Here is a 12,013-nt window from a genome sequence, read left to right as displayed (position 1 = left end):
GACTGTGCGAATTTTTGTTATCTCAAAAATCTGAGATGGTTTTTCATAATAACCTTGAAAAGAAACACAACCAAAGTGAAAAGGATAAACTCTTTAATAATTTGAATTAATATATTTCATTTCACTTTCAGTAACACACAAAACATCATCTGTATATTAAAACTAAGAACAATAGGAAATTCAGATGCAAGATTATCACTATATGCTGTAACAATAACTTTTTTTTTTTTTTCAGATTCCATCATGTTTATATTAGGAATATTATTTATTTATTTCATATGGTTCCCATCCTCCCCTTTCCTCTCCTGACTGGTTGAGCCCTCTTAATGAGGGATTAAGTATGTATTTAATTCCTTATATCTCTTAAATTAAGTATGTGTTGTGACTGTAGATCCATGTATGTTCACAGGGCCGGTTTGCTTGTTCTGAGGGGTGAAAAACCCAAGTTTCCGAGTGCAAAACTCTATCTCCATAAGACCTCTGAACTCATCTTTAGTCAAAAGAGACCAGATAAAGGTTCCTCATGTCATACAAGGGAATCGAACCCAAGTCTTTCCGACCAAAAGACTTTGTCTATGCTGACTAAGCTATGGAGGTTCTAGAAACACTATTAAAAACTCGAAGGAAAAAACTATTACAGTTTCCTAAACTTTAGGAATGGAATAGTGCATTGTAGTGATTAAGATTCAGACAATATAGCAAGGTTCGGAACTTTCTTTTAAAAGACTAGTATTTAATGATACAATGAAACAGTTTGTTTTTATTCCAAACAATCTTATAGCTGGTGTCAACTCCATGCATGGACTAATCCATGCATATGAGATTGAATTAACCAAACTAATGCTGATGTTTAGAGATTCCCTTCTCAACCAAATATTCTGTTTGACCATATGTGCATAAGTTGCAAGAGCATAGGAGACGTGACAAACATTTGGTGGTGGTGAGGAAATAAATAGCTGGTGGATTTCATTATTTCATTGATAAATTTGAAGATAGCCTTAAGCTGAAACTTCTTGAGTATCTTCAAGGACTTTCACATACAATATTAAAAATCTTTAGATTTCATTTTGTTAATAGAGATTTAATTATTGCATATCTTTAGGATGGATAATGAGCAGTGGACTGGTTTGGAAAAAGAACCATCAATGGCATGATTGAAGTGAACATTCAAAAAGGTTAATCCTTGTGATTTTTCTCAATAATAAATTTGGTTATAGGATGAAAATGATTGACATTTTATAAAGATACCTGTTCTTGATCTTTGTGTTTCTAAATGGTGCATTAACATAAAAGATCCACGAGGATGGTTTTGGGTGTAATAGTACTCAAAGGTTGTTTTTTTTTCCCTTCTAAGTTTTATAAACATTCTAACTTTTGTAATCTTCATCATTTTCCCAACACTCTGAACCCTTTCTTAACTAGCTCTCCCTCCAAATATACCTGAATGATTTGTGCATTGCCACACTCCCATATTTCTACTGCATTGATTCTGTTTGTTTCTGAATTTCATTGACAGACACACAATACTTCCCAAATATAAACTTTTATAGAATCACTTGTAACTGATCAGATCCTGTTCTCATTACAGCTAATAAACTATTGATCCATAATTAAATTATTTATCTCATCTTTCCTTTAGCTTGTTAGATGGATCATTTATCATGGCCAAATAACATTATAGAACCTTAAATAATGATATAGCAGGTTGATTAATTCTGTCTAACAAACCAACCATCTACCCAAACAGTCTACTATTCTCTGGTTGCTTGGTTGGTTGGTTGGTTTGGATTGGATTGGTTAATTGTTCAGATAAACCCAAGGTTTCAGGGTCACAACCTCCATATGAGACCAAACTCACCTGCAGTTATAATGACCCTATACAGGTTCTTTGTATCTTAGACCCTCTTTTGGACTAAAGAATGGTTATTAACAACTGAATTATGAGGACTCTTTTATTATTTGTCTTTTTCTTTCAACATGCTTCTCATCGCCATATTCATTAAACAAGTGGTCACAACTCTAGAAACATTTCTTCTTTCCTAAGTGTAGAATAGTGCTTACTTTTAACTATTACTGAAGGAGGACTTCATTAAGTGCAGATGTACTGAGAAGGTCATACATATATAAACATTGCAAGAATGATTGCTATTCATAGCATGTCCAACTGTTCTACATGTATTATCATTGATAAACTTGTATATTGTCTCATTTGTGCATTAAGAGTTATGGCCTTGTAACTGACAAGGTACAACTAAGGTTTGTATTGAGATTACTATAACTCAGAATAATTTTTGTTGATTCCAATATCTTTCTTTCAGTCTGATAATAATATCAGTTCAAAATCTCAGAGATATTTCATTTCATGTCTTATAGACTAGTTATTGTATGAGTCTGTAGAAGATAGTACTATCGAGCTAGTCATGTACGGAATCTCCCATAAGTGTCTGTGATATATAGTTATTAAAAGCCTGCTAATGTTTTTGTTTTATATAAGTTATATAAATCTCACACCTGAGTTAATATAACTGATTATGTTGAAATAGAAAAGTAATATCCCTTTCACATTAAAAAAAAAATGAAAAAATAAACAGACTACTGTTATTATTATTATCTCTTCAGACTATATTTTGAATAACATAATGTGTTCAATATTGAAACAAAGAATTATATAAAAGCCAGAATAGTATAAACTAGTATAAAATAATATATACTATGACACCACTCAATTAAAACTACTAAGATTCATATTTTCACTTGTATATTTTAATAGCAAGAAACTTTTGCATGTTTTGCTACATTATCATTATTAGCATTAATAATAATATTGCAAAATTAACATATGATAGTAGGAAGGTAACAAGATCAGAGAAATGTAAAATAGACTCTCTGAGGACTCTAATAGCAGTTATTTTTGATAACTGTGGATAATGCATGAAACAGGTCTAATATGTTACTTAGGCATGTTGAGAGTTCCAGGTCTTATGTAGGATAAGGCTCTGCTTTCTGTTCAGCATGCCTTATGAGTTTATGATGACTTTGGTTGATTTGTTGAAGATCCTTGATCAGGATATCAGGAGTCGTTGTCAAGGTTTTGGAGAAAGTAATCAAGAGAAAAATACAGGAATGGATAGATGAAAATGGGTTACTGTATGGGGGGACAGCATGGTTTTGTGAAGGGTAGATCATGCCTCAGTAACTTGCTCACATTTTATAACACAGTGATGGCTGAACTGGATAAGGCTAGTGGGTTTACAGTGATACTGCTGGACCTTGCTAAGGTCTTTGACAGGATACCACATCAAATTCTAATCAGTAAACTGCAACATATGGGGGGTGGATACAGGGTTGGTGAGATGGATAGGAGGGTGGTTGATGGAGAGATATCAGAGAGTAGTTTATTCAGGAGTAGAGTCCAAAAGATGGCCTGTGACTAGTGGTGTGCCGCAGGGTTCTGTTCTTGGACCACTACTATTTAATTTGTTCATTAACGATATAGGAAAGGATCTGAGAGGAACTGTTCATTTGTTTGCTGATGATGCAAAGTTGGGTAGAGCAATAGTGAATGCACACGATGTCAAAATTTTGCAGGATGATTTGGATAGATTGGAGGACTGGGCTAAGGAGAATGGATGTCAATTTAATGTAGCAAAGTTTAAGGTTATGCATTTTGGGGTGAAAAGATTAGTATCAGTATACCACATTGGTGGAACTGTTCTCCAGGAGATTGACAAGGCCAGGGATTTGGGAGTGTTGGTGGATAGGGATTTGAAGTTTAGGGGGCACATTGCAAAAGTGGCTAAATCAGCTCATCAAATCACTTGGTTACTGAAGAATACTTTGACGAGCAGAGACAAGTATGTTATTGTTTCTCTGTATCGAGCCTTGATAAGACCCCCATCTTGACTACTGTGCCCAGATCTGGGCACCAGGGTTTCTTTTTGATAGGGAGGAGGTGGAGAGGATCCAGAGGCGAGTGACCAAGATGATAGCAGGTCTATGGAATGAACCTTATGAGAACAGGTTGAAGATTTGTGGGTTGCAAAAATTGGTCGATAGGCAGAAAAAGGGTGATATGATTGAGACATTCAAATTACTGAAGGGTTTCTATAAGATTAATTCAGAGGATATTTTTCAGAACAGGACTGGTGGTGGGAGGACTATGGGGGCCATCCATAGAAACTGGGCAAGGGTGTTAAAACTAGGTTTTTTACTTGGAGAGTGGTGAATGAATGGAATAAGCTGCCAGTCTGTTGTGGGTGCCATGACTGTGAATGAGTTCAATGCAAAATATGATAGATACTGTGTGGATGTTGAATAGTTGTTCTTGACATGATGTCAAGACTCCCTTGATGAGTCTAAGAACTCCTTGGAGTTGCCCATAATAATAATCCTTGACACAGCAGAAATGTGGATGACAAATTCCTTTCTTGATATTCTGCAGAAATGTGTAAATGAGACCAATTTGTTGTCATTTTTGTATTTAGCATCACTCAGGGGTGTTCTTTTTATGGATTTTGAAACCTATTCCAGTTTGACCAATGTAGGCTTTTCTACATCAACAAAAAAAAAAAAAAGAAAAAAAAAAGTATTTTATACACCAGTGTTTTTGACAGGGAACAGTGCCCTTTAGAGAATATAGAAAATTCTGTAGGATCTGAACTAGTTTGAAAATAGTTCTGGCTTATTTTAAAAATTGAGATATATATACACAGAGATATATTCTTGATATAGATATATATATACATATATGCCGGTCTGGTTGGCCAAGTGGATAGCATATCTGCTCTCCAGCCAAAAGGCTGCGGGTTCGAATCCTGCCGTTGGCATGGATGTTTGTAATTGTCTGTGAAAATACCAGTGGTGGTCGGCGGTAGATGGCGTTGGTGTAGTTGTAATCAGTTGGTGATGGAATGGTGGATACAGAGTTGTAGAGCAGGTGCCCAGCCTCAATGAGTCTTTGGACTTCCTGGAGGTGTCAAATAGTAATAATAATACACACAGATTCCACTGACTTTTAAATTTGACGTCAGTGACAGCATGTGTAGATTTCTTGGAGAACAATAATTTGTTTAATATTAGAGCCTCCATAGCTCAGTCAATGTAGATGAAGCCTTTTGCTCAGAAAGACCTGGATTCGATTCCCATCCAAGACGTGAGGAACTTTTATCAGGTCTCTTTTGACTAATGGTGAGTTAGCCGGTCTCATGGAAGTATACGATTTTTTCACCCAGAAACTCAAGTTTTTCGTCCCCCAGAACAAGCAAATTGGTCCTGGGAAAACACACACATACACACTTCTACAGTCATCAAAATTGTCCCCCCCCCCAAATGCCAGACTCTGCAACAAGTCAGTTGGGGTTTTCCGCACAGTTGCATAAGCATAGTGGGCCCTGCACTAAGCAAGATGAAAGCTCTATAAAGAGGAAGAATAATAATTTGTTTAATATCATTTTTAATAGCTATTTTGAAGAAACTCTTGAAACAAAAGTTTAAGTTCATATTTTTGTTTTTGTCTGATTATCTTTAATGATGCTTGTATCTCAATTGTCCAGATTTATGTTGTGGATGAAAAAATGAAGTGGCATGAAAGTATATCTTCCTCTTAGGTTGGCTTCCTATATACAATGCTTGAAAATTTTTGTGCTAGCTCACCAGTCAGAAAAATCTCTCACTTGTCAGGTGTTAATCTGTGTGCACTCTACTATGGTTGTCTTATATATCATACTCACATTTATTCCTGAATCCTAGTCAATTTATAAGTGTTTTTTTTTTTTAATGCTTTGGCCAATTTTAACACTGTATAGCTACCAGTGTTGAAACAAATATGTTAACTACTGACATATTAGTGTGTTTATGTCTGTGAAGAAAAAATTTCACACACCTTCTACTACTTACTACCTTTATGCAATGGCACTGTCTTTAATCCCTTCCACTCCTTGGGTACCTTTCCCATAGCCATACTCATTGAAAAGCCAGGTCAACAGAGCTGTCAGTTCATTAGTGCATTCCTTCAAAGCCTGTTGCAAAATCCCATCTAGTCCCATTTGTTCTACTGACATCCAGAGTACTCAATATTTGAAACACTCTCCTCTTGCACTTCTAAAACCTCGAACCTTTAATGAGTGCAGAGTTCATTAAACAACTCTGCACTCATTCTTCCTCCTCCTCCTTGGCCACATAACAAAAGAATTCCTTTGGATTTTGTTTGAATCTCAAGGCCAATCATTTCTCTTATTTCAGTTTTGCCTTCCTTGCCATACTAGTCACTCTCCTGGGCTGAGTCCTATATTCTTCATACATCTTTTACACCTGAAGTTTCCATTTGTTATTGTTTGTCATCCACTTTACACCAAATTGTGTTATTTTTTCACTCTAGGTATACAACTTGCCATTGCTCTCAATAGATATTTCTTCACCAGTTCCCATGTAATGATGATATCTCGCCCTACCAATTCCTCCATCCACAGAACTGCCTGAGATTGGTTTCTAAGATTATTATAATCACCTACTTTATAATTCCACATAAATTCCTTTCTCTTTGATATGCCTGCATGTCTGTTCATCCTACAAATCAAAACTACCTAGTCACTCTCTCTAAATGAGATTGCATCTATTTTACAGTCAGATCTTCTGATGCTATGACCAAATCCAAACCCTTTGAACCTCGCGTTCCTTCTATTACATGGTGCCTAAGACATTTGTCTCTCAAGAATTCCAAAATATTCATTCATTTATACTGTTGTAGTTAAAAACTCACATAATAATTATTCTTTTTGTACTTGCCAAGCTCAACTGCCTAAACATTTCCTGCTGTTCATCCTCAATACTCCTTGACTTATAGCAAGACCCCACTGAATATCCTCTCTTTCCCACCTTCATCTCACCACATGCCCTCAAAACCATTAGTGTCATTGCCCTCCAAATCCTCCACTCTGAACAGACACAAATCATCACTTATCATAAGCAGTACTCTACCGCCACCACATTTATCCCTTCTTATCCAGCCAAAAAATTCTGTATAACTACTTCTATTCCTATCAGTAATTATCTTTCATCAACCTTGTTTCACTGATCCTGATAATCTTTAGGCAGGCCTAGGCTATCAGTGCCACCAGTTCTTTTCCTTTATCCCAGATACTAGCATTAGTATGAAGAATCAACACATTGATCTGAACAAGTGAGATTGTTGGTGTAGGGAAACTAGAATTATTAGGGTAGATGGTATCAGGGGTGGCCTGTTTCTGTACCTATCATTATTCCATCCAGATTCCAATGGATTCTGCATTATACCATGTGTTTTCTCCCAAGTGACTATTCCCACAACAGGCCACCCCTGATACCATCTACCCTAATAGTTCTAGTTTCCCTACACCAACAATCTCACTTGTTCAGATAACACCAAATGCCTGCATCCTTCCTCATTCAAGTGCAAGCCATTTTGCATACAGTTCCTTTCTGTCTTCAAATGTACTTCCACATAATTCAGGCCTCTCTCTCTCTCTCTCTCTTTTGACACATTCTGACTGTCATACCATTTGTTGATGCTCTTCTCCTTAGCTCTGCACAAACTCAAGCATGAACCTCAGATCTCTTACCACCTAATTCACACTGCCTCTCAAGTCATTTGTACCCACTATCACAATCATCTCCTCCACTCTTGTACCTAATTTAATTGTCATAGTCACACTTCCTATCATTCCTCCAGGCAAACATTCCTCTGGCACTCTACAGGAAATTATGTAGGAAACAGATTAAACTATCAAGGTCTTTTAGTATATCTTTCCAAATAATTAATATAAATTATCATCTGTGTATTACCACTATGCATATTATTTTAAGGTGTTTATGCCAAAATTTTCTCAAAGTTGTCCATAAATAAATTAATTACTGAAGGTGATAGCGGGGAAACCCATTGTTAAACTATATTTCTGGATATAAAGTTTGCCTTTTCAAGCGTAGAAGGATGACTTAAGGCAGTATTGGGAAAGTTTTCAGTATCTGGGAGAAATAATAATAATTGCAAAATATATAGAAGTTGATTATCTCAATTAACCTTGTAATTCGCCTTCATTAAACTTTAAGTATTTTTATATATTGCTTTAAAATTCCATTTTTGTTTAAACTCAAAAGAATCTGAATACTTTATTCCAAATAAGATATTAAGATAATTTGGAAAATTCAGCAGTATGTTAGTTGATTAGCATTCAGTGTGAAAAATCAGAGTATAAGAATTTTTCAAAAAATTATATCCTATTATGTAATTTCTTGCAGATTTTGTTACTTGATTTTGGTGCTTGTCGTGCATTTGACAGAGAATTTACTGATAAATATATGGATGTTATCAAAGCTGCAGCAGATCAAGACAAAGATGAAGTTTTGAAATTTTCACTTAATCTGGGTTTCCTTACAGGATATGAAAGTAAAGTAAGTATTTTTTTATTTTAATGAATTAGCAAACATTAGTGTTTTACTACTCTTTATTTATACTTTATTATCATCAGTCTTCATGTTCATATACATTTTTATAATACGTGTTAATAAAGTAAGCTTATATTTTATATACGTCACCTCTGTAACAGTTCATTTTGATTGTTTTAGTAGCATAAACTTGAGGACAACATTCTACATCAAACCACATCATTCTACTTAAAAATGCTTGCCATTCAAGGAGAAATGATTGTGGAAGGAATGACATTGTTGGACAAAAATGGGAGTAGAGTGGCTGATACAGAATATATGATAGAGTTATTTAATGATCACTTTACTGGGATCTAGAAAAGTAGGTTTTATTACTAGAGGAATGAGGAGGGTTCAAGGTCTAGATGTGCAAGAGGAGAGTATGTTACAAAAAGTAAGTACTCTGGATATCAGTAAGGCAATGGGACTGGATGGGAATTTACATGTGTTTTAAGAGAATGTGCTAAGGAACTGATAGTTCTGTTCACTTGGATTTTCAATGAAAGTCTGGCTAGGGGAAAGGTGTCCAAAGAGTGGAAAGAAGGTAAGAGTGGTGGTAGAATGGAAGTGTCAAACTATGGACCAGTCTGTATTTCTCCTCTAGTTGTTAAGGTTTTGGAGAAATTAGTGAGAGATCATATACAGCATTGGGCAGATGAAAATAATGTTATCTATAAGGGTCAGCATGGATTTGCTAAGGGGTGCTCTTGTTTTAGAATCTAATTAAGTGACAAAAGCATGTTTTCCAGTTGCAAAAATAAAGGATGTTAGTGAAGCTTTAAGTTTGCAGAAGAAAGAATGAGTTAATTGATTTGGCAGGCACAAATGATTTGAAAGGTGAGAAATATGCAATGAGAGAAGATGTGAAAGAGTTATTAGAAGAAGCAAAATGAAGAGTAAGAAAGTAAAGATTGAGTTTGCTGCCTCAGTATAATAGCACAGAATTGAGAAGAAGGTCCATGATTGTCAATGAGAAGATTGTGCAGGAGGAATGGCGTTCAGTTTATAGATGTGGAGTGAATTGGATGGATGTAAGGACCTGTATATGCCTGATGGACCGCACTTAAATGGTTTTGGAGTTTTAGGTGCTTGGAGAAAGTTTGTTCAATGAGAGTTTAGAAGTACAAAACCAGGGAAACTAGAGATATTAGGGGGAAGAATTAAGTATGTGTCTCGCCACCCCTGCTATAAATGAGTGTGAGTACAGGAATGACTGTACAGAAGTAGTCACCTCTGAGATAGATAAATATGAGTGCAGGAATGACTGTGAAGAAGTGGGTGCAGTTTCCTAGGTATCAAATCTGAATGAGCAGACAATGATATTATATAAGGATAACTGTATGCTCAATGGGATGTTGAAATGCATGTACACAAATGCCATCAGAAGTATCAGAAATAAAGGAGAGGAGTTTTTGGTATTAGTCAGCTCAACTTGGTCAAAAACTGTTGGCATCAGCAAGACCTGGTTGTCAGAGAATGATGTACTTATAACTATAGAATGTAATGGATATTTATTTTCTGAGAAGATAGCAGAAATAGGGCAGGAGGAAGAGTATTATTAATGATAGCTGAAGAACCTCATCCAACAAAAATGTAAGTTAAGGAAGATTGTCAACCTGATGGAAATGGTTCATTTGAGTGTCTGGTGTGAGATAGATGCCAATTGGACAAAATATATTTTTAATAGCGGAAGAAGATGTGGATGACATTCATCAGCAGATTAGCACAATGAGTGTAGGCCAAAGAATCATGGAAGACTTCAGCTATGGTGATATAGATAGGAAGGAGGAAAGGACACGTGGCAAAATGGAATTGGAATTTATACAGTTACTAAAGGATAATTAATGGAAACGGCATGTGTGATACAGACCAAGGTTTGAGTGTGCCAGATCTAGTAATAGCATCAGAAAATCTATCTATAACTATGGTAGTGACCATGCAGTCTTGCCCTGGGAGGTTGCTCAACATGTGGAAGTTTCAGTCACGAAAGGGTTTATGCAGAACTACAAAGCTGGCAATTATGAAAAACTTAGGAGGCAACTTTTGCCATCACAAAAGTAACTACATGGAATGAATGTCATTAATGCATGGGGAGCAGCCAAGGATTGTTTGAGCAAGGCAGTATCAGAGTACATATCCAGGGTCAGTAGGATAAACTGAGTATTGATTAATTGGATGACAAGCAATTTAAAGCAGCAGCTGCAAAAAAAGAGAGCATTGTGGAAGGAATATAAACAACAAGGTGATCAGCATGTCCATGAGCAATATAAAGCACAAGCGAGAAGGGTAACTAGTGTGGTAAGGAAGGCTAAATCAGATTTTGACAGAAAATTAACTAAACAGGCCAAAGTAAATCCAAAAGAGTTTTTTCACTATGTAGCAAGTTAAAGAAATGATAGGAAAGTGACAGAAGCAGAAGAAAGAGATCAGTTACTAAGTGATCACTTTGTAAGGTATATTATCCAGGTGGTGACTGCAGTTACTGAGGTTACAGAGACTGATGTGAGCATTGAGGTAGATGAACTGGTGGTACTCAGTATATTGAAAAATATCAATGTGAATACAGCAGTTGGCTTGGATGGTATGTCAGCTCATGTGCTATGAGAATGGGCAAGGTTCTAAATCTAAGTCAGCTCTGTCAAGGTTCCAAAGTGATTAAGATGGTTCCAAGACAGAAATATCAAATTACAGACCAATTAGTATCTCTGGTGTGGTGGTTAAAGTATTGGAAAAGTTGGCTAAAAGTAAAATTCAGGAATGGGTAGATATGAATATGATACTCTGTATCATATTCCCATCTATGTATATTGGAGATTGGCTATCTGATAGATATCAGAGAGCTTTACATGAGGGAGTGCTATTAAGGAAGCAGAAGGTTACAAGTTGAGGACCCTCGAGGCTCAGTATTTGGGACCTGTATTTGTTTAATTTTTATATCAGTGACATTATCAGTGGATTGCAGGGAGATATTCAGTTGTTTGCAGATGATGTGAATCTGTGAAGGGTTATTAGTAATAATCCAAATGTGGTCGTCCTTCAGGAGGATTTAAATAAGCTGCATAGATGGGCAGATGAATGGGGGGTGTCAGTTTAATGCAACTTAATATTAGGTCTTGAAGTTCGGGATCCATCAGCGGGAAGTTGCTTATACTCAGTACCGCACCGTGAGTAGGAGGTGCCCTTTTTGTGCAAAACTTTTTTCAGCACCCCATAAAATAAGTTTCCATGAAAAATTTTACTTTGTTAAAAGTACAAAACAGTTTATATGCATATAAATAAAAATAAATTTTATTTAACAGTAGTAGAACATTGTAATTACTGAAATTCATTAATAAGGAATTTTTAATAATAAAAATTTTCTAAAATGTTTATTCCTCATCATCATCTTCATCATCAAATTCCTGCCATGTACCCTCAAGGGGTGTACAGGATATGATAGTACTACATGAAAAAATTACATCATTACTAACTTCCTATCTACAATTTTCCTCCAAATCAGTCTGTTACTTGTCAAGACTCCAACATTATCAGATCTTATATTTCTCTCGTCTAAGGC

At 35.8% G+C, this 12,013-nt stretch overlaps 1 protein-coding gene across 1 annotated transcript in view; it reads left to right on the top strand.

Moving 5' to 3' along the window:
* Coq8 (ubiquinone biosynthesis protein COQ8, mitochondrial) overlaps nt 1-12,013 on the top strand; it is a 210,537-nt gene that overhangs the window by 178,287 nt on the left and 20,237 nt on the right. Inside the window, exon 12 of the mRNA XM_090398930.1 lies at nt 8,272-8,424. Within this exon, the coding sequence (XP_090255056.1) occupies nt 8,272-8,424 (153 nt within the window). The remainder of the gene's footprint in view (nt 1-8,271; nt 8,425-12,013) is intronic.

The sequence above is a fragment of the Typopeltis vanoorti genome, chromosome 1 (genome assembly GCF_054136105.1).
Source record: "Typopeltis vanoorti isolate ZY-2024b chromosome 1, IOZ_Tvanoo_1.0, whole genome shotgun sequence".
Classification (NCBI taxonomy): domain Eukaryota; kingdom Metazoa; phylum Arthropoda; class Arachnida; order Uropygi; family Thelyphonidae; genus Typopeltis; species Typopeltis vanoorti.
Note: the sequence above shows the minus strand (reverse complement) of the source record. Positions and strands in the feature narration are given on the sequence as shown.